Source organism: Solanum verrucosum, unplaced genomic scaffold (assembly GCF_900185275.1).
Source record: "Solanum verrucosum unplaced genomic scaffold, falcon-dt-bn FXZP01000060.1, whole genome shotgun sequence".
Lineage (NCBI taxonomy): Eukaryota > Viridiplantae > Streptophyta > Magnoliopsida > Solanales > Solanaceae > Solanum > Solanum verrucosum.
The window spans coordinates 10,498,247-10,523,258 of record NW_026020129.1 but is presented as its reverse complement, the minus strand read 5'-3'; the positions used below and the strand labels follow the sequence as shown (position 1 = coordinate 10,523,258).

General features: G+C 30.5%; 2 protein-coding genes across 2 annotated transcripts; both read left to right on the top strand.

Annotated features, from left to right (window-relative positions):
* The first annotated feature begins 8,008 nt into the window (after positions 1-8,008).
* Positions 8,009-12,614, top strand: LOC125826267 (cation/H(+) antiporter 18-like). Its single transcript, XM_049505588.1, has 4 exons — positions 8,009-8,028; positions 9,599-9,860; positions 10,174-11,175; positions 11,260-12,614. The coding sequence occupies exons 2-4, from the start codon at positions 9,663-9,665 to the stop codon at positions 12,466-12,468; spliced, it is 2,409 nt and encodes an 802-aa protein (XP_049361545.1). The 5' UTR covers positions 8,009-8,028; positions 9,599-9,662; the 3' UTR covers positions 12,469-12,614.
* A 7,028-nt stretch (positions 12,615-19,642) lies between these two features.
* Positions 19,643-25,012, top strand: LOC125826268 (cation/H(+) antiporter 18-like). The gene is made up of 4 exons (XM_049505589.1): positions 19,643-19,700; positions 21,014-21,266; positions 22,554-23,555; positions 23,642-25,012. The coding sequence occupies exons 2-4, from the start codon at positions 21,072-21,074 to the stop codon at positions 24,851-24,853; spliced, it is 2,409 nt and encodes an 802-aa protein (XP_049361546.1). The 5' UTR covers positions 19,643-19,700; positions 21,014-21,071; the 3' UTR covers positions 24,854-25,012.

Here is a 25,012-nt window from a genome sequence, read left to right as displayed (position 1 = left end):
AAGAAAAAAGGTAACTAAAGGGAATAATGATTTCAAAATTAAGATATATATACGTGTGTAAAAAGTAAAAACACCCATATTTATATATTTTCAATGGTATATTATCTAAAGAACAAGAAAGAAGCGATAACGTTATATAGATATCTTCTATATGTGTTGATAAAAAGTTATAAATATATAAAATAATTAAGATGCATATGAATTGATCCGAATACCTCTAGCTTTGAAAGAAGTAAAAAAGGTGATACATAGGAACGTGATTAACAACGAAAATGCATGAATAAATAAAAGGAATTTAACTTAAACGTTGAACTTTCGAATTTTGACTTTTAAATATCTCTATATAGTGTTAGAAAATAGAAAGAAAAGGCTTAAGGCGTAACATTTATTATTATTATTATTATCTCAATAGACAGAATTAGTAATAGGATTAGTAATATTATTATTATCTCAAAAGATAGGATTATAGACAAATTCTCTCGTAATATCTTTTACTAATTATTTCAATATGATATCCAAACTGCTTTGGCGATAATACCCAAAATAGTTATTTTAACCCTAGACTATGACCAGGGGCGGCCCTTGCATATATAATTTGAGGCACATCCTCAAATTCTTATCAAGAATAAATTTTTGTTAAGTTTTTTACATAAAATTATATTATTTTGTTCTCCTTAATCCCATTCAAAAAAATCAATTATTTTTCACTTAATACTCATATTATTTATCTATTTGAATTCTTTTTTTTTTCAAATCTTTAATAAGGTAGAGTAATAGTCGGTCAAAAATATGAATCAATAGTCGAAAAGTGTTGAACAAAGTAAATTACAAATTCTTTTTTTATTTCTTCTTAAATTTTCAAGCAATACAACAAACATATTAAAGTAGGATATACCAAGTTATCAACTTCTTGAATCAAATTCTATGATTTTAATTCTTGTTTTTATTTAAAGTTTGTCAACTTATTACTAAAAATTATGTTAACAATTCATATAGTAATGGTCCCGGTAAAAGAGTGTTTTCTAATGTTGAATTGATAAAATCTTACCTAAAACTAATAATAATAAAAAAGATATTTAAAGAAATCATCTATAAAGAAAATTTAAGCAAAAATTTACATCTAAAAAGTTAGAAAAATAATTTTTAAATAAATATATATGAAGTTTATTTAGATTTTAGGCCTCTAATTGAAATTTTGCTTTAGGCCTCTAATTACTTTGAACCGCCCTTGACTATGATCGAAATTCTAGAGACATACCTTAACTAAACTAAGGTCTTATTACCCCATGAATCCATTTTTTTGTAATGTTTGTACACCTTTTTGGCTTACGTGGCATCCAAATATCTCTCACACGCCTCAATTGCGTAGAGTCACGGAGTGTGCCACGTAAGTCAAAAGATGTACAAAATTACAAAAAAGAAAAATGAATTCAAAAAACAATAGGACCTTAGTTTAATTAAAGTGTACTGCCTTTGAGATTTTGATCATAGTCTAAGGAGGTAATTGTGCTTTATTCCATAGATAATTACACTAATATGCCAAACTATACAACATAGAGTAATTATTAGTGTGGAGGTAAGGCTCACATCCCCCTCCATTTATGTACTTGCGTTTTAAGATTAAAAAAAAATAAAAAATGTGATAAAATAATTGATTAAATTATGATCAACACAAATTGAAGGAATTTTTTAACATTACATTGCAAGTATATATATTCTCGTCTTTTTAACAAAATCAAGAATATCAGATATCAATGAAATTCCTAAAACCAACATACATATTATATTGCAATTTATAGCATTTTTCGTATAATTTTTGAATATCTAAATTTTAATTTTAAACTATTGAATTAATCTAACTGATCACTTTAATTCTGAATATTAGTCAAATCGATTATATCATAAAATAAAACGTAACGAGTAAAAGTGAACAAATGGAGTATAATTTATCACACTTGTAATTAATTTATACCAAAAAATATGTAGGAAGCATGTCAAACAAAAGGCACAGAAAATTATACATGTGTCTTCTTGTCATCGAAATCCCTTTTTTTAAAAATAAAAAAGAAAAGAAAAAACTAAAGCATTAATTAAAGAAGAGCACTTAATTATTAATTAAATATATGTAATAATTAGCATTGATTAAGGTTTAAATATGGTGGTCCAAGGAATGTCCTGCTATCTCAACCAAGTCAAGGTTGTAGGGTATGAAGGCATAATTGTTCATAATACTACTTTTAATTATTAATTCTAACATTATTCGAAATAGATTAATTTTATCTTTTGTTACGTATTCTGTTCAAAAATATTCTTGTTAATCAGCTAACTGATCAAAAGATGTCCTCCAACTGTCGAAATAGCTAAAATATAATTTTTCTTTTCTTGAAAGTTGTAAAAAAATGAAGCAACATATACCATGTACGAAAACTCCTAATAAGAGGTATTTTAAAAAAATTGTGTGAGTTTCAAATCGAAGTTTGTGTCACCATGTTAAGATCATAATCATTTATCTTTGAGCTGATTTATCGCGTGCAAATTGATGAGATAATATCTCATATGGTCACTCAACTTTGCATACTTCACTTAGAAAGTCACTCAACTTTATTTTATAACTCAAAAGTCACTCAACTATTGATATTTTACTTAGAAACTCACTCAACTATTGATATTTCACTTAGAAAGTCACTCAACTTTCTAAATAAAATATCAATAGTTTGGTGACTTTTTAAGTAATGTATCAATAGTTGAGTGACTTTCTAGGTGAATAACTTAAAGTTGAGTGACCATATGAGATATTATCTCGCAAATTGATATTATAGTTGATGATCAGCTACACGATTATCGAAATAATAAAGAATGATTCTTACTGCGTGAAAAAATATTTAGAGAAAGAACGAAGAACTAAGTCCTTATTTGCTAGGCCCAAGCATGTGGACTGGACTTACTAGAGATGGGTACTGATGGGCTTTAGGCCTGTTGGATATTTCATAGAGAAAATTTTAGAAATAGCTATAAAAGTAAAAATGAAATTAGGCAAAATGACAAATATATAGAGTGTATTATGTGATATAGCTATAGTTTTGATTATTTTTAATACGTATCAATATTTTCGTGAAATTTTGCTATTCAATTTATCAATTGTATAAATTCCGAATTTATATAATTTGGTTCCTGATTGTATATGTATACGATTTGTGAAAAATTCATTATAAATTACCTTGTTTGTATATTGGCAAGCAAAATATACAAATGAAGTTCTAGAAAAATCGTAAAAGTATAACTACAAAATTTTGTATATACTTACCTTGTTTGTATATTTGCAAGCGAAATATACAAACCACAGCCTTCATTTGTATATACTTACCATGTATGTATATTTGCAAGTGAAATATATAAATTGGCAAAGCAAATATACAAACCGCAACCTCCATAGCAAACAGAACTATAGCTATCAAGTGCAATTACCGAAACCATAACTATACAAAATTATTATGTCTATTATTTTTGCTATTTCTGAAATTTTCTCTTTTATCATCACTTGCCCATTTGATGTTTAGGGAACTTTTAGGCTGATTATGTAAATTTCTTTTTTAGGTTATTATTTAAAATTTGTTCCAAGTTTTAAAGTCGTGCAAATATAGCACTTGAAAAATACTTTCCCATACAATGTTAGACTCGAATCTAATATTTTTTTTCCATGTATTACTCAACCTTACAAACTAAATATTGTTGGTCTAATTTTTTTTTCTCATAGACAATTCTTAGTTTTATGCACATTATTTGGTTGTTATATTTTTTGGGGGTCATTGTTTCTGTTGCCACATTTTTGAAACACAATTACTATATTCTCTTATTAATAGAAATAATAAAGGGTATTTAATTATAAAAAGATGGTTAAAAAAAGAGAGATTGTATTTAACTTATTATTTCTTGAAATGGACAAACTATCATGAAAATAGATAAATAAGATATACAATTAAAATATCCAAGATAAAACGAAATTTCACACTAAATTTATGAAGACATTGGAATTTTATGTTTATTGAAGGGGAGGCTATTTATGGTAACTGGTAGGGTTGTTAAGATTTTTTAAAATTTTCGGTACCCACATTGGAGCCCGACTAAATTTGAATTCACGCTAGGAAGTTCATATTGGGGTAAAACGCTCCCTAACAAAGGGGATTCCATACCATGGAGAGACCTAAACTCGAAACCTCTCGATTAAAGATGAATGAATATTTATCACTCCACCACAACCCTTGTGATTGTATGGTTGTTAAGATTACTGTCATGATAGCTACACTTTGGAATTATTATATCTGTTACAAAGATATTACTATTGTACTATAAATGTATATTACAGACAAAAGTTTTGTCATCGTGAATAAATGAAAAAAATTGTGCTATAAAATATGATTTTCTTATTGAATCAAATCATTGAAAAAACGCATGGAGGAAAAATAATTTTTCACTGAAATTATATTTTTTTTCACAAATTCACTCAAAATATTTATGAAAATAACTTATTAAACATTTTTCAATGAAAAAATAATGATTTTTTTAGTATTGGCCCCCTATTAAATTAAATATATACCGAAAATGTGTATACTTGGTTAATAACATAAAATTGTACGTTTTGTTGTTTAAATAGTTGGTTTTAAATTTTTGTTCTATAGAAATCAAATTTATGTCAACTAAAGTTCTTTGATACTTGAGTGTGACTTGTGAAATATAACGATATGAGAATATAAATTTATATCTAGTAAAAAAAATCATTTATCACGAGAACATAAATTAAAGAACTAACATAAAATATGAGCGAAAATGTACATGACCCCTAGTATGACTTGTAAAATATAACGATATGAGAATATAAATTGTATTCGTTCGTTCAATCTTGTTCAATTTCATTCAAGCTCGATTTTTTCTTCTTCTTCCTCTATTTCTTTTATATCTAGTGAAAACATCATATTTATTACGAGGACATAAATTAAAAAACTAACATAAAATATGAGCAAAAATACACATGTCCCCTAAAATCATTAGGTGATTGCTTTCACATTTTGACTTGGACCTGTAACTTACTACAACAAAAAAATATTTCCATACATGTAAAGTGTATCAAAACAATATTGATGAAAAAGACAGAATTTTATCAGTATAGTTAAAGGTTATTGATGTCCTTATGAACTTACTATAATCGAATATATGCGTAAAATTATAGTAAAAACTACGACGAATATAACTCGTTGTTAATCGATTAATCTGAATCTAATATATTTGACGTGAATTAAACATAAGTACATGTGTGAACACATATCATAATTGAAACAAATATTAGATTTGAACTCACAAAATCTTAAGTATAACGAAAAATTAAATTCTGAATTCGCCTCTAATTGATATAACATAATTATCACCAACATGAAATATTTATTTATTTTTAGATATTTGAAAAATATATACGAAGTGTTATTATGTAGTATACTTGCTAGTTCTTCTTTATCTATTATTCAATTAATTAATTAAATGTATGGCAATAATGCATCCAAATTAAGGACAAATATTAATTAATGTGCAACATGTGATGACTTGTGACAGAAAAAATACTTGCTACTACTCCATTTCGTTTTATTTTACTTGCTCTATATATTAAAAATATACATTTCATTCTATTTGTTCATTTTAGCAAGTTACTTGAGAGAGTTTCTTTTCATATTATTTTTAGTATTAAATAACTACATAAGTATAGCTAAATTTAGAGTTTCAAAACACTATCAATAAAATTAATTTAATAAAAACACTTCTGATTAATTATTTTTTTAAAAGGATGTTCAAATCAACATGAGTCAATTAATATGATATAATCAACGTGGATTGTAGTACAATGATGAAGCTGCTTCATCCTTAATTAGAAACATCAAATTTAAATAGTGAATATAAATAAAATTATATTGAGAATATCACCTCCTAATAACATGTTGTGCATGATTTGAATTTAGTCGATATTTTATGAAATGGAGCAAAGTACTCATTAAGCTATCGATTACACGTGTTCACTGACTGCAAATCACGAATATCATTTCTTTATAAACATTATCAATGTAAAATAATTATTTTATTATAGTTTTATTTAATAGTAGTAAAGAGAGAGTTAAGGTGCCGTAGAGGGAAAATAAAATAAATAAATTCGTCAACTTTTAGAGAGTAACTGTGTAATTTAGATGGGATCATAGATATCGATATTTTATAGGACTCTATAAACATATTTAATTTTAATTAGAATACTACAAGTCGTGTTCAATTAGAACACTATACAATAAAACATGTTAATTTTTACCATAATCTATTAAGTTGTGTTATATACTTATCGATTTATTGTTATGTATAGGAATAAATACATATTTATTTACAACAAACTACAGAAGAATAAGGAGATTATCTAGCTAACACCACTTAACCATGTGTCATAAATATAGCTAACAAAACTTATTTTTATGCTAACTAATAGAGATTACTATCTTAATTTATAGCAATTAAACTTTATCTCTAACATATACAAGGCTAAGTAGACAATAATTTGCGGTGCCAAAAGGTTAATGTCAAAATACTTGTTATATTTTATTTTTCGAAAGTTTACTATAAGTTGCAACTCTTCTTAATATGATCATTACTAATATATCTTAAAATATAATAAAAATATATAGTTTAACTCTAAAAGAATACTACGTGACGAATGAGACAGAAAAAATATTAAATTATGTCTCACTAGCATTATTACATTAATTAATTGAAGATCCTCTAATAATGCAAAGTTCTAATTGACTTAGCTTTCATGTGCAACAAATGGAGTTTAGAAAATGATCACTTGCAACTCCAATATAATTGTCAAACACTTAAAAAAGGATGACGATAATAAAAAGAAAATTGAAAGCCCAATGATAGTTGTATTTACTCTTAAGATTTGGAGACATTATCTACATGAAATAACGTGCAAGATATATACATAGCATCACAATATAAAATCTATATATTCAAGCAGAGAAATTTGAACGTGATCGACAATTTTGATTCAACCTTTTGAAATAGGGAATAATGAGTCCTACGTAATGCAAATATCAAATTAATTGACATTTTAAAAGATATATGAAAAATAAATTACGATAAATTTTTTAAAAAGAATAATCTTATTTCCTTTTTAGTCCGTTTAAAAAAGAATTACCTCTTTCCTTTGTTGGTAACATTTTAATTTCAGTTTTACACGTGACATGTTTAATGCCACAAGATTAAATGGTAATTTTGTACATTTGACATAACTTTAATTTAGGATCACAAGATTCAAAAGTCTTCTTTATTTTCTTAAACTCCGTATCAAGTTAAACTAGGTCATTCTTTTTGAAACGGAGGAAATATTTATTTAAATCTCAAAATTTAAAAAAAAACACGCAAATCAAAACAAAAATAGGTATTATTAGAAAAAAGTGTAGTCAAATATAGTTCCATCTTCAACTAAAACTCCAATAAATTCCACAAAAGTAAAAAAATATAGAAAAATCTATGACCAAACACCAACCTAAAAGAACCCCATTTTTTTGGGAAATATTCTTTTGTTCGTGTAAATAGCCAAACCACCCAAGGGTATAACCGGAACAAAAATAATTATTTCAACTCTACAAATACGGAGAACCGAAAACTCCATGTATGGGCCTCTTCTCTTTCTCTTTCTCTCGTTGCCCTTTTTCCTCACTCTTTGGAACTGTTAATTTTTTTTATATTTTTCTGTTTCGTTCGTCTCCCGATTTTTCTGTATCTTCTTCACATTTTCCAAAAATATTTCACATATAAATCTCTTCTTCTTTCGTAACAAAATTTTCAGAGAAAAAATTGATTCAGTTGAACACCATTTTTTCTCTCTATAACTATTTCTTTTATCCCACTTTTTTTATTTTATCTTATTATTATAAACTTCTCCAAGTTTTCAAGATTCAGATTCTCTCTATGTGTGCGCCATTTCTCTTGAAAATTTAGGTATGCATAAACCATTTTTTCCCCACTTATTTGGAAAAATATGAGGGAATAACGAAATGGGTCTGAATAAGTCTGAATGAATAAGGTGGATTTTGACTTGTTTGAGATTGTGCGAATATTGAGTGCATGTTGACTGATGAAATGTCAGAGACGAAAAAATTGGCATTATGATATTATGGTATCTTGAGTGCGGAAAATTATACTACTTATACATGATTAAAATAGACGTTAAATCCTATTTGTTTTGCCTTTTTTTTTTTTTTGTGTGTGTTTAGTTCTTTAATATTATGAAACTCTTAGTGGAAATTCTGACTCACGATTATTTTCTAAATCTTTTGTGTAAATTGAATCTGTCAACTTCAAGCCTTTTTTTTTTTTTTGGTTTATTCGATTTGTGGAAGAATTGTAGTAGGGTGGTTGGTGGTGATTTTTGGATATTTTGTGTAATTTAAAAAAAATATTAAATGAGAAAGTTGGCAGAGTTTCGTGGAAATAGAAGAAAATAACACGTTTTAGACTGCAGTTGTGCAGTTTTTGGAAATGTTTTTTTTAAAATTTTTTGTTGACTATGACAACTGTAGCGACTATAAACATACTAGTGATTTATGGGAGGGAGGGTGGTATGCTCTGCTATCTAGCGAGCCATTATTTTACTGTTTTGTTGTAAAGTTTTTTGGGACTTTTTAGTGTAGTTTTTGTGATATCAGCATTTGGCTACATGTCAAATGAGTTTTCATGGTGATCTAGGTGGTTCATTTATGGAGTTTTGTTTCTTTCTCATATGGTTTTTGCTAGCATTAATTTGTTATGGATTTGAACAAAAGTTGCATGGGGTGTTAGCGGCTTGACTAGTTCCATAGGGTACGTGTTTTAACTCTGTCCACCAAGGCCCGAACAAATGAGAAGTTGCATTGTTTTATTTTCTATTACTAGTTGACCAATGATTTCATTTTACACTAAAAAGTTCATCCTTGTTGCTGTCACACTATTACGACATGACGAAAATTTAGTGTTAGGAAAGTTTGTTGTATATATTAGTAGCAGTGTTCATCTTTTTAACGTGAGAAAACAACTTTTTAAAGAGTTTCCAGATTCCTTAAATAGATGTCATTGTTTCTTTGTTCCTTTTTTAAGCATTATGTGACACCACAATGTGTGGTTCTTCTAAAAGTTGTTTATTTAAAATTTGTACTTTAGCTTGATGCTTTGGGTCCCCTGTAAAGAGAAGGATTTTTGATGTTAGTATATGTTCTTTTGTCAAGTATCATAGTTGTGTGGGACATAAAATAATATTAGTAATATGTTTCACCAACCCTTTTTTTAAGTATTGATTTCTATTGCATTTGAAGTACGTGCTCCTGGTGTTGAGGTCTGGAGAGGATAGAGTGTACTATGTGCGAGCACTGGGATAATTAGAGTTACTTTGTCACATGGAATATTTTGTAAATCTATGGCCTTAATGGATTATAATTTAGAGTTCTTACTTATAATTTGTTTATCACACGGATATGTTCTGTATAAAGTAATTCTACATAGTCTGATTGGTTTTGGACATGATCATGAAATGCAGGTTTTGAAGGTTTTGGCTGTTTCTTGTTGATTTGGAGTTGTTTTATATAAGGACTAAGGCCAGCATGGCTACACCTGCAGCACCCCTGACTTGTCCAAAGCCCATGAAGGCTACCTCTAATGGTGTATTCCAAGGGGATGATCCATTAGATTATGCACTTCCTCTTGCCATTGTGCAGATATGTTTAGTACTTGTACTCACCCGAGTCCTTGCCTATCTTCTCCGTCCATTGAGACAACCGCGTGTCGTTGCTGAGATTATTGTGAGTGTTTCTTGCTTTTGGCTTTCTTTCTTTATTACTTTAATGAACTCAATTACATTTGGCTCTATGTGCATAGAAACACTTTTGAATAGAATGATTTATGTTAAGTTTGGTACTTTAAGTCTAAATTAGTAATTCAATTTGTTGTGCTCTGAACAGTTGGTGGTTGAAGGTAGCTCTGAATAGTTAGTGGTTGTAAATCCGATTTCTTTTGCATATTTCTGCTCACATGATTTATTGCTCCATAGAAACACCTACGAATAACTTAGCCCTGGCGCGAGAAAGAGGTGACATTGGATTTTTGTTTTGGCAGGGAGGAATTTTACTAGGTCCATCTGCTCTAGGCCGCAGTGAGAAGTATCTGCACACAATATTTCCACCAAAGAGCCTGACAGTGTTGGATACTTTAGCCAACTTTGGCCTCCTTTTCTTTCTTTTCCTGGTTGGGCTGGAGTTGGATCCAAAGTCTCTCCGTCGGACTGGAAAGAAAGCTCTATGTATTGCCATTGCTGGAATCAGTGTCCCCTTTGTATTAGGAATAGGAACATCCTTTGCTCTGAGAGCAACTATATCACAAGGGGTTAATCAAGGCCCTTTTTTGGTGTTTATGGGAGTGGCCCTCTCTATCACTGCCTTTCCTGTATTGGCTCGTATTCTAGCTGAACTGAAACTTTTAACAACAGATGTTGGTCGAATGGCCATGTCTGCTGCAGCAGTCAATGATGTGGCTGCATGGATTTTACTTGCTCTTGCCATTGCCCTCTCAGGTAATGGTAGTTCACCCTTTATTTCGCTTTGGGTCCTTTTGTCCGGGGCTGGTTTTGTTCTACTCTGCATACTCATTGGGCCTCCTATATTCACCTGGATGGCTAAACGTTGTTCGGATGGGGAGCATGTAGATGAGATATATGTGTGTGGTACATTGGCAGCAGTTTTGGCTGCAGGATTTGTCACTGATAGTATTGGTATTCATGCCCTATTTGGGGCGTTTGTGCTTGGAGTTCTTGTACCAAAGGAAGGACCATTCGCAGGCGCACTAGTGGAAAAAGTTGAGGACCTTGTATCCGGTTTATTCCTTCCACTCTACTTTGTCTCCAGTGGACTGAAAACAAATGTCGCCACTATTCAGGGGGCTCAATCATGGGGTCTTCTTGCTCTTGTTATATTTACATCATGCTTTGGGAAGATTGTTGGCACGATTGTGGTCTCACTCCTCTGCAAGATGCCTGTACAAGAGGCTCTGACTCTTGGCTTCTTGATGAACACTAAAGGATTAGTCGAGCTCATTGTTCTCAATATTGGCAAAGACAGAGGGGTATCTTTACTTTCACTTCTAATTTGTTGATTCTCGAGTTTATTTAATTCTAAGCTTACGTGGTTTTGACTGATCATTTTGCAGGTACTGAATGATCAAACATTTGCCATCATGGTGTTGATGGCTCTCTTCACAACATTCATCACAACTCCTATTGTGATATCAATATACAGGCCAGCTAAACTAGCTGTGACTAAATACAAGCATAGAACCATAGAGAGGAAAGACACGAGCAAACAAGTCCGAATCTTGTCCTGTTTCTACAGCACAAGAAACATTCCCACACTGATCAATCTCATTGAAGTTTCTCGTGGAACTGCTAAAAAGGAAGGACTTCGTGTCTATGCCATGCACCTTATGGAGCTTTCTGAAAGGTCATCAGCAATCTTGATGGTACACAAGGTTAAAAGGAATGGGTTGCCCTTCTGGAATAAAGGGGAGGTTTCGGATTCTAACCAAGTAGTAGTTGCTTTTGAGACATTTGAGCACCTTAGCAAAGTATCCATTCGACCAACAACAGCAATCTCTCCGATGAACAGCATGCACGAGGACATAATCACTAGTGCCGAGAACAAGAGGGTTGCCATGATAATCCTCCCATTCCACAAGCACCAGCGACTTGATGGACACTTTGAAACCACCAGAACTGATCTAAGGCATGTGAACCGCAAAGTTCTTCAGCAAGCACCATGTTCAGTTGGCATATTAGTAGACAGAGGTCTCGGTGGAGCATCTCATGTACCAGCTAGCAATGTTAACTTTACAATAACTATCTTGTTCTTTGGAGGCCATGATGACCGTGAAGCACTTGCTTATGGTATCCGCATGGCTGAGCACCCTGGTATTACACTAGTTGTGGTGCGTTTTGCTGTTGACCCTGCGCTTGCTGGGGGCAGTGTCAAGCTAAAGATGAGCCAGAACTCCAGTCCTGAGGTTCAACCTGAAGACGAAGTTGTTATTTCCAGGTTGAAAGAGAGTATCTCAACGGATGGATCAATCAAGTATGAAGAGAGGACAGTTAAGGATGCTACAGAACTTATTGAAGCAACAAAATCATATAACAAGTGCAATCTATTCCTTGTTGGCAGAATGCCTGAAGGACAAGTTGTTGCATCTTTGAACAAAAACAGTGAATGTCCAGAATTAGGACCTATCGGAAACTTGTTAACATCGTCTGATATCTCAACAACAGCCTCTCTTCTGGTGGTGCAGCAGTATCGCAGCCAGTTATCACAAGACGCGTTGAATTCGTTGGAGGATGGTGAGACATCAGATGGAAATGAATCTAACTAAAATAGTTAAATTGTTCGTAGTTTTCACAAGTACTATACATTGCATAAAAATAATAATCATATTAGATTAGAGGGAATTGCCAAATAAGGAAAGTTGTTAAGAATATATAGTTTGGCATTCCCTTCTGCACTAGTTTTATCATGTAAATTGTAATAGCTGCAGAATATTACTAATTCCATGTATATATTGTCATTAATGTATCTCAATTATGTGTATTCTAGATTAGCATCTTTCCATTTACTTTTATGTTTTAGTGTGTCTAAAGTTATGTTTGATGTAATCAATATAATAGTTGGACTCGAGTTTTACAGTACATATTCAACATTTTCTCATGGAGTGAAGTTTAGCAAGTGTATGGAGCAGATAATTCAAAATATAAAATTGTAAAATGGCTATAATTATGTCATTAGTCACCAAGGAAGATTCTTGTTGCTTGTTCCACTATATGACATTACTGGAAAATAATGCAAGAAAACTAACTTTTGGTCTTTAAAGTGTCTTCATCATCATAGAAAGGTACATTTACTTATTAACAATCATGTGTCCAATCTTATAGTAAATTTTTTTTTGTCAAACCACTATCTTGTAGAGGGTTGTCTCTCGCTTAGTCATTCATACTAGTAGTCGTAGAATATTCTACTGTGATGAGTTTCTTGTTATTCCATTTCTGCAATGTTTCTACCGTGCAATTCGATTATTGTATTATTTTGTAGTAGTGAATATTCCATTTTTAGTATGTACGTATGTCATGTTTTCTTTAGCATTTTGTCTCGGTTCTTTACATCCATTGTTTCTTTTTTCCAAACTATTTTGTATTGTTTTTACTTGAGTCGGAGGTCTATTGAAAACAGTCTCTCTACCTTGTAGAGATAAGGTCTACGTACGATACATTGTCCTTCCCATATCCTACTTATGAGATTATACTGAATATATTTTATGTTTTTTTCTCAAAGGGAGAAATGAAATTAAAGGAACAAATTAAAGTCAATATTGTAGCAAATCAATCTAATTGATTTAGTTGTTCATTGGTGAATGTTAGATTGATTTTGTATAATACAAGATGATAAAGATTTATGACTTTTGACATTTTTAATATCATTAATAATTACGTTTCAAATGTAGTTTTTGTTGTTGAAATGTCTACTATAACAATGTTTTTTTCTTTGGCATAATTATTTTGACCCATAACAAATTACTATAAAACTATAACAACCGCCAAAAGTTCGACTTTTCCACACATACATTATTGATGTCTAAAATAGATGTGTTGGACCAGATTTAAGTGGATCAAAATGAGTATGAGTAAGTAAATGAAAAGTTATTGACTTGTTCAAAAGTTATTAGAGTTAAAATAAATTAAAATACAAATCATAATCCAATTCTTTCAATTCTTAGAAATTCATATTATAAAATACATATATGATTGTCGAATATATATATATATATATATATTTAAAATACATCATAATTTCAATTTAATTACTACTAAAGCAACAGTAGTGCTGACATTATTGCCTTTGTTAATTTTTTCTACTATAATAATGGATCCAATAATCTCTCAAAAGACTTGAGAAAAAAAAATTAAAAAACATTACAACTCCTTAGTAATTAGTATAATGAAAGGCTAAGCTGAAAAGTAGAATAGTAGCTTAATACTCACTCCATCTCAAAATATTCAGTATCATCTTAACAAAAATTACGTTCATTAAAAAATTAATATTAAACTATCCTATTTAATTAATGAGACAAAAAACATAGGAGTGCTACCCTTTTTAATCTTGAATTTTTATGAAAATAGTTATCATAAGATAAATTTTTTTACTAATATAACGCTTATTTTGGAACAAAATGAGCATATAATTGAATGAATGATGTTATTTGGTAAATACAAAATTCAGTGGTTCATATTTTTTTGATTTGTTATATGGCTGAATTTAGAAATTTTTATAACAAAACGATTTGATGTGACCAGATTTAATTAAACAACCCTTATTAAGGAAAATTATGAATCCTAATTAAATCTTTCAAACTTACATGTCTATATTTTATATAGCAATATAGTACGTATACTAGAATACTCTAACAAACAATCCCTAATTAGTATAAAAACATTTTTTAGTAACAAATCAAATTTAGTTTGCTCCAAAATAATGTTTGGGGCATTCTTAGTATTAGATTATCAATCAAGGCATAATAATTAACGGTCTAGACTTTGTACTATTTGATATTTTATTGCGTGAAGGACTTTTAACGATATATTTTATTATTCTTCTCCAATATAATTTTTTTGTGTTCCAAAAGAAGAAAGTTGGAATCTACTCTCCACATCCATGAAAATAGCAATAGCACAAATAGACGTGTCAACCCAACTATTTTCTTATTTATTAATTTGCTTTAAGAAGGATTTTTAATTAACTTTAAACTAATTAAAAAAGTATTAAATCTTTGGTGATTGTGCGAAGGAAATAAGTTAATAACACCGTTAATTACTACTACTATTATTATTAGTATTTATTGTTTTATTATTAATTCAATGGGGTGGTTAGATGAATAATATTATTCATTTAAGGTACTTTGCTTTTGCTTTTTTTGTTAGGTGCATTAATACATAAAAAATAAAAATAATTAGAATAGTATAGACCAAAAGCAACGGTAGAAATAAAATGCAGACAAAAAAAAAGGAAAAAAAAAAAAAGATGTTAGTATTTTAGTAGAATTAATGGAGAAAATTGGAGAGCCACTATTGATGGCTCAACTTTAATATTTTATGGTTTCAACATGTGTAACCAATTACTTTATACCACCTAAAAGGGGAAAAGAAGAATAAATAATACGCTCTTCGTTTACTTTTACGTGTTCAGTATCTGAAAAATGAATTTTTATTTTTACATATCAATTTTTATTATATCAAGAATTTATATATATATATATATATATATATATATATATATATATATATTGTTTAACATTATTTTACTAAACTTTTTCCAAATCAAGATCAAACAAGCAAATTAAAAGAGATGAAGTATAAACTTTTATTGTTTTTTCTTTCTTCTAAAAGAAACAATAGTTTTAATAAAATTTCGAAAATGGGCCTAATTGATAGAGTTAATTGGACCCAATAGAACTTTGGGCCAAGCAACATATAGGGGTCATTTGCACTTTTGACCCTATTTCATCGTAACAAATAACTTTTTCGTTAAATATATATTTGTATCATAATATTTCATAAGTTATGCATGAATGTGACTTTTGTTTCTAAAGAACTTATGCCCCATTAAACATAAGTTCGATTGTTAAATAACAAAAAATATAAACCAATCTATTTAAAGAAAAAAAAGTGCAATTTTATGATTTTACCTCTACATAGTGTTATAGTTTCCTAATTACACTTTATATAAGATATTTTCAAAGAATTATTCAATAAAATTAGACTTTTCAAAAAATAAATATCGTTTAGAAAAAAACTCGAGAAATAAAGAAATGAACAAAACTTAAAGAGTAAGGCCCGTTTCTTTAGTAATACTATATAGAACAACTTTCATATATAGCAAATACAAAAATCATATTTGTATGCTATAGCTATAGTTTGCATAATCATATGTATATTTCGCTATACATAAATACAAAAGAAGCAATTTCTCATACATATATACAAAAGAAGCAATTGTATAATCTGTTTCGGTATACATATACAAAAGAATCAATTGTATAATTTGTGTTTGTATAAAAGCGAGAAAAGAGAGAAAGACAAAAGAAAACTGGGTAGGGGGAGATCTGTATTTGTATAATCATAAGTGTATAGGACGAAAATATATGTATTTGTAGTTGTATATACAAATTTATCTCACTTTATACAAACACAAACGCAATGTATACATTTGTATTGTATAAAGTGAGAGGCGAGTGAGAGTGGCGAGCGAGTTCTGGGAGAGGGGAACGAAAATATATGTTTATATACAATTTTCTCTCGCTTTATACAAACACAAACACATTTTTATACATTTGTGTTTGTATAAAAGCAAGAGAGGCGAGGGAGAGACTGCCAAGAGTCGCGAGCGAGATTCACCAGGGAGAGAGGCGAAACAACAACAGTTTGCTACAGGGTACAATTAAATCAAACTGTGATTATGACATTTAATTTGAATTAATAGTTTGTTATTATATATAATTTTCCCTACTATATATTATAGAACAAATTTTAGGTTTAACAAACATAAAAAACATATTTGTATGCTATATCTATAGTTTGTATAATTGTGCTCCATAACAAACTTTATGTTTGCTATGGGAGCATCAGTTTTGTATAAATCGCTGGCAGCCTCTCATTTGTATAAATCGCTGGCAACCTCTCATTTGTATAAATCACTGACAACTTCTCATTTGTATAAATCAATGACAACCTCTCAATTCAATTTTATGTCTTTGTATATATGCATAAAATTTGAATTTGTATACAATTGAATCGAAGTAAAACATTTGTATATCAAAATCTCTCTCTTTCTCTCGCTTTATACAACACAAATTATACACTGTAATTATATAATCTATGTTTGTATAAAGCGAGAAAGAGAGAAAGACAAAATAAAACTTGGTAGAGGATTTGTATTTGTATAATTTTAAGTGTATAGGACGAAAATATATGTATTTATATTTGTATACACAGTTTTCTCTCGCTTTATACAAACACAAACACATTTTATACATTTGTGTTTGTATAAAGTGAGAGAGGCGAGGGAGAGACTGGCGAGCGAGAAATTCAGGGAGAGAGACGAATGACAACTGTTTGCTACGGGTTATAATTAAATCAAACTATGGTTATAGCATTTAATTTGAATTAATAGTTTGCTATTTTATACAATTTTCCCTATAAGCGGGATATGAAAATATATATATATATACGCACTAAGTAAATTTTATTACTATGAAGATAAATAAACTGTTTTTGAAATACACTCTACTCAAGTACACACAATTTAATACATGAATTCCCATAATTGAAATACACTCGACTCGAGTACACACAATTTAATACATGAATTCCCATAGTTTGATTACTAATAAATACAACTTGGTGGATCAAAATTTGAGCAGCACTCAATACAACTGGAAAGTCAAAAGGTAATATATTTATGGTTGCAGTCACATGACTAATTAATTAAAACTGTAGTCTACATGCAATTGATGAGAAACAAATAAAATAGAAACAATTAAAAAAACTCACGAGCCTATCCATTTACCTGCTCTATAAATCACTTTATTTTAATATATATCACCCCATACTTGTTGCATAAAGATACATGAACATGAAATTACAAGTTTATATTTGATAAAAATAGGACAGATTAATTAACTTTTATTATAGTTATATATAATACATATAAAATATTATTATTAAAGATATTTAATTACATATCAACTAACTTTCAGGTGAACTGAGTAATGCGGATCAAACTAAATCGAGTTAATAAACGTTCATATTTTCATGGGTTAATTAATAATATTTCATATTGCACCACTTATTGTTTAAAAGAAAAAAATATCATATGCAAAAAAGAAAATTGAATTCCTAAGCTATATCAATTCTTTTTATTTAAATAATTGAAGTCTAGGGAACACTGTGAACAAAAAGATGTCTTTTAATTTCATCCCACTTTCCTTCTGGAAAATCACATGTATATATACTTTTAGTTGAAGGCTTGACCATGGAAAATAACGTACTAATTCATGCTTGCCCTAATTATATTTCGAATGTTCGAATAAAATTTCATACTAATAGCTAAAAAAAAATAAAATTATAAATAATACTATTAATAGTATCGATAACGGTGTGAGGTCTTTTCAAAAACTCGCATAAAGCTTGATAAAAGAAAACCAGATAACATCATTTATCATTTGAAGACCAGTGTTTAGTCCAATAACATATCAAAGTTCATAATTTAACGAGACGATAAAAATAACACAGCGATATATATAACATAGGATCCAGAATGTTAATCAAACATTAAGTTGCTCTAATTTACATTTCTAATCAGTTAAAATATTGTTAATGAAATGGTAATTAAAGGCAATCACATTATTTAATTTAATCTGTTACTGTCCACAGACATAATGTGAACTTTAATTTTTAGCCTATTGAGTTTTTTTTTTTGAATAATTCAATAGCCTAGTAAGTACTGCACGTGCTCTTGAAATTGACTGGCAAAAACATGCAGCTTGCTTCTTTTTCTAACATTTGCCAGCCATTAAAAAACTTTTCTTTTTATACTTATCTTAATTCAATAGCATTCCGTGTTCACGCCAGGTCTAGTTTGAAGAGTTGCATTTTAAAAAGTGTAATATGTGCCTACTATTATGACACAAATTAACTGATTTCATGACTCTAATTCATATAATTTATAGATCATGTAGAGATAATTTTATTATTGCGTTTCAATATAAAAAAAAACTTTAATGCATTTCGAAATTCTCTCTTGTCATGGTTAATTTCATATAAATAATCTGATCTCCTAGAAACATTTGTGGTAATATCTTAACTTTTTCTTTTTTAAAATAATAATAATAATAATAATAATAATAATAATAATAATAATAATAATAATAATAATATCTTACCAGCTTATTCTAACACTCATTTATTTTCTTACTTAGTGACAGATTTAAAATTTCTTACCAAATCAATTGATCTAGTGAATTACATAACATATATATTCTCTTAAAATAATTAATTTTCCTAAATACTTCAAGTAGAGGGAATTTTTTTTCCTAGTGACACTTTGAGTTTAAATAAATAGCCATATGTATTATTTATTCTATTCTATCGGTTTACTTTAACTAGTTCATTATGTCAAAAATATCTATTTTTAATATATCTAAAACATAATAATTCCTATTTTGTCCTAAGATTAATTACATAACATATTTCTCAAATAATTTCTTTAACATCTAAAACTATTCATCAGTTAATATAAATATTGTGATAAAATATTCGTATTAATTATTATTTTTTAAAAGGCGTGTAAAATTTAAAATAAACAAATAAAAATATACTGAGGAGATAACCATATAAATAGCCAATCTTCTTTTCTCTTCTCTTGTTTGGTTCCATTATTTCTCTTTTTTCTTTCCTCTTTTTTCCCTCACTCTATCATCTTCCAAAAAATAAGGACATATTCAACTCATAGAAATACTAACAATAGTGCAAGCCTTGTTGAATATTCGAAAATTATTCAAGATTATTCAGGTCTCTCTCTTTCTCTCGCTCGCTCGTTTTTATTTTTATTTTCATACATATAAACATATGCATATACGTAGAGAGTCAATTTCAAAATTCAATTTTGTTTTTTGATCGCGATGGTATAATACGTACAATTGTTGGAGTTTGTTTATATGTTTCGAGTCTAAATTTTAAACATTGTACTCTATAATGAGTCTATTTGACATGAATTCAAATTAGTAGGCAATAAAATGAAAAAAAATAAAAAATAAAAAATCATGATGATGCAAATAATTAGGATGGAATGTATAGGGTGATTGAGGTGGCAAGGTTTGAGAAAAATGAATAACCATGAAAAAAATGAAGACACGTATAATAAGGTGGTTTTTGTAGCATTTGTTAGATTGTTGGGGGTGGGGGTGGGGGTTGGGTCTGCTCACATTATGTACTACAAGCCAAATTAAGTTTTTAATGTAACACGTAAACGTAGGAATATTAAATGAGCGGGTTATATATAAATTTAAACAGATTAAAATGATTTAGGTTGATAAATAAATGACTAAATCAACTTGTTTAGAAAGTTATTTGAATTGATTTTTTTTTTTTAAAAATAGGTTATAATTAACTCAATTTGTTCCATTCTTATTAAGTCTTGATTGTTTTATAATTTTTGAAGTTCCTAATATTTTTTTCTCTCTTAAGTAGTACTTTTTTTTTTGTATAATATTATGTGATATTTTAGATTGGACACACTCCTTAAAAAAGTCACTCATCCCTAATGATTTATTTTTAGTAAATTATCCTTAATTAAATATAAGTACCTATTTAATAGTAGTATTATTCACACTCACTTATCTAAATAAGGATATAAACTTAAAAGAAAAAGTGAACAATTCTTCTTCACTATGTAAATATTATTTATTTAGTTTAAATATAAAACTTAAATGATCACATAGTAATATATTTATTTTTAAATTGCATGTCTTTTTCTTCTTTTTTTTAAGTTATTCAAAACTAATTAGACATATCTTGCTCGGGAAAGAAAAAAATAAATAAATGTACCTGGCGCTCTCTCTATTCTATAAAAATATAAAGTTTCTCCATGCACATATGTTTGTGCTAGGGATCTAAAAAGTCAAAAAAAAAATATTTAAAATTCAATTTAGGAAGATAAATTTTTTTTTTAGCAAAAATTAGTCTTTCCCTCTAATTTAGTGACTGAAATCCAAATCAGCATTGAATTTCATTAATCCTGTCTATATAAGGGCAAAAAAAAAGACTTTTTTTTTCTCATCTGACTCTGTTTTTTTGTTTTCTTGAAAATTTGCAGAAATTGAAGATAAAGATTGAATCTTTTTGAGTTTTGATTAAGTGGGGTTGTTTTATTATGGCTTCAAATGGAACTATGAAGTGTCCATCACCAATGAAAGCAACCTCTAATGGAGTATTTCAAGGGGATAATCCATTGGATTATGCACTTCCATTGGCTATTGTTCAAATATGTTTAGTGCTTGTGCTTACTAGAGTTCTTGCTTATATTTTAAGGCCATTGAGACAACCTAGAGTCATTGCTGAGATTGTTGTAAGTATTCTATCTCTCTGTGTTTTGATTATCGTATTATTTTGTTGTTATTTGTTACCATTCTTTCTTTCTTCTGTGAAATTTCACCGAGTATGTTGTTGTTGCTGTTGTGGTGTTCGGGTTAGCTTGTGTAGACTGGTGGTATTCAAATCAACTTGTGTGTGTCTTGACTATAGCACCGGACTTGGGATTTAAATTTGATGGGTTCAATCTTATGTTTTACTATTGAATTTATAACACTTAAAAGTTATAGGTTCAATTTTATTTAAGAAATAAGTAATAATTTTTGGCTACTCCTCTTGTGTTAAAAATGATGGGTTCAGTTGAATTCGTTGACTATATACTATATTTGCCACTCGAATACTTACTAGTACCTCTCATTAGTATAATAGATACCGAGTAACTCTGCTACCAAGACTTATTGTTTCATTTCTTTTCTTGATTTTTATTTTTCTCTCTTTTTCAATTTTCTCCAATAAACTTATAGTTGGATGTACCTCGATTATTTTACCAGATACTCATACACATATATATATTTAGGATTTTGTTGAAAATATAGATACTTATTATCTCTCACCAGCATAAGTACTTGATAACTCTAGTTTTTCCTTAAGTTTTACTCTAATTTTCACTAAGTTATCCCATGTGTTGGTGTTTTCAGATTTTTCTGAGTTATATACATTTGTGACTTTATGTTTTACAATTTTCTCCAATAAGCATATAGTTGCACTCTTTTAGGAAACATTGTTGGAAAAAACGATTGGTATTATATATATTTATGTTGCTTATCTTTTGATAAAGCTTATTTATATTGTTATCTTGAAAGTTCAGTATTCTTGTTACTTTTGTTAGATATTAACTCAAAACACATGGTCCCTTGGTAATTTGCCATTAACGCAAAGGACTTAACTATTTCCGTTACTTGTACTTCGATTATAGTATTATTATGTTGTTGTTATTGTTCCTGTTTTCAGAACGCTTTGTCATGCTATCTTTAGTATTTTGTCGTGGCTTCTTCACTTGTGTTACACTGTGGAAATGCAAAGGACTTGTTTAGAATTTTACGAGGAATGTATTAGAGATGAACTTTTTTGGATACATGCCACTAGTTATGAGTCTAAACCATTTATATTGGTTGAGTTTTCGTATATTAATGAGTTGTGATATCATGGATGAATGTTTGAACCACAATTGTGTTATGGCACCATAAGAACATGATTTATAATGTTGATTGGTACTACTTGTTAGTGCAAGAAATTAATTTGATCCGATTTTTTACTTTGTTAGGGAGGGGTTCTACTAGGTCCATCTGCTCTAGGACGCAACCAGAAGTATCTGCACGCTATATTTCCACCGAAGAGCCTTACAGTGCTAGACACCTTAGCCAATTTTGGACTCCTCTTCTTTCTTTTCCTTGTTGGACTGGAGCTAGATCCAAAGTCCCTTCGTCGGACTGGAAAGAAAGCTCTAAGCATTGCTCTTGCAGGAATCAGTGTTCCTTTTGCATTAGGAATTGGGACATCCTTTGTTCTCCGGGAAACTGTTTCTAAAGGAGTTAACCAAGGCCCTTTTCTGATCTTCATGGGAGTAGCCCTTTCCATCACTGCCTTCCCCGTTTTGGCTCGTATCCTGGCTGAACTCAAGCTTTTAACAACGGACGTTGGCCAAATGGCGATGTCTGCTGCAGCTGTCAATGATGTGGCTGCATGGATTCTACTGGCTCTAGCTATCGCCCTCTCAGGTGTTGGTCGTTCTCCTGTTATCTCGTTATGGGTCCTTTTGTGTGGAACTGGTTTCGTGCTACTCTGCATATTCATTGCTCCTCGTATATTTAAATGGATGGCTAGACGTTGTTCTGAGGGTGAGCCAGTGGACGAAAAATACGTGTGCGCTACACTTGCAGCTGTTTTGGCTGCATCATTTGTGACTGACATGATTGGTATTCATGCATTGTTTGGGGCTTTTGTGCTCGGAGTTCTCGTCCCAAAGGAAGGGCCTTTCGCAGGTGCTCTGGTGGAAAAAGTTGAGGATCTCGTGTCTGGTCTATTCCTTCCTCTGTACTTTGTGTCTAGTGGATTGAAAACGAACGTAGCCACCATTCAAGGGGCACAATCATGGGGTCTTCTTGTTCTAGTCATAGTTACGGCATGTTTTGGGAAGATTGTTGGCACTATCGTGGTGTCACTACTATGCAAATTGCCCATCCAAGAGGCTATAACTCTCGGTTTCTTGATGAACACTAAAGGTTTGGTGGAGCTCATTGTTCTCAACATTGGCAAAGATAGAGGAGTAAGTTCAGCTTGATTACACTTCATTTTCGATTTACTACTTATAGTTGTGTAACATTGATTTTTGACTGATGTTCGGTTTTGCAGGTACTTAATGATCAAACATTTGCCATCATGGTGTTGATGGCTCTCTTCACGACGTTCATCACAACACCTATAGTGATATCAGTATATAAACCAGCAAAACTGGCTGTGACAGCATACAAACACAGAACTATACAGAGGAAAAACCCGAGTAAACAGCTCCGAATCTTGGCCTGCTTCCACAGCACAAGGAACATTCCTGCAATGCTCAATCTCATTGAGGTTTCTCGGGGTATTGAGAAGAGGGAAGGGCTTCGTGTCTACGCAATGCACCTCATGGAGCTTTCAGAAAGATCCTCTGCAATTCTGATGGTCCACAAGGCTAAAAAGAATGGACTGCCCTTTTGGAACACAGAACAGGTGCAAGACTCAAATCAAATTGTTGTAGCTTTCGATACATTCTCAAATCTGAGTAAGGTGTCTATTCGACCAACTACTGCAATCTCTCCTATGAACAGCATGCACGAGGACATAGTCGCTAGTGCTGAGAGAAAAAGGGTTGCAATGATTATCCTCCCATTTCATAAGCACCCGAGACTCGATGGTCATTTGGAAACAACCCGAGGTGAACTTAGGCATGTGAACAGAAGAGTTCTTCAGCATGCACCATGTTCAGTTGGGATATTAGTAGATCGTGGTCTCGGTGGAGCTTCTCATGTATCCTCAAGTAACGTTGACTTCTCAGTGACTGCCTTGTTCTTCGGTGGCCATGATGATCGTGAAGCACTTGCTTATGGTGTACGTATTGCTGAACACCCTGGCATTAGTTTGATTGTGGTTCGATTCATAGTAGACTCTGAGGTTACCGGGACAAGTGTCAAGGTAGAAATGAATGACAAAACTAACCCCGAGGCTCGATCTGATGATGAAGAGTTCCTTGCTGATGTTAAACAAAAATCTTCAATAGATGGATCGATCAAATTTGAGGAGAGGCTCGTGAAAGATGCTCGTGGGACTATAGAAGCAATCCGTGAGTACAATCGTTGCAATCTGTTTCTGGTTGGCAGAATGCCTGAGGGACAAGTAGTTGTAGCATTGGACAAAAAAAGTGACTGCCCTGAGTTAGGATCATTGGGAAACTTACTGACATCACCAGAATTTTCGACTACAGCATCGGCGTTGGTGGTGCAGCAGTACCGCAGCCAGTTACCTGAAGAATCTCTCAGTTCTTTGAAGGAAGGAGAGTCATCAGAGGGCGAATGTGATTCAGAATAAACGTCGTTTTTGCTAGCAATTCATCAAGGTTTTTAAGTACTCAATGTACAGTACAATGCTAGTTACTCAAGGCTTATTATACATGACATTTGTTCTGTTATTGTAAGACTGAAAACTATATCTTTGCATTAATACTTATTGTTCCTTTATGAGTTTCAA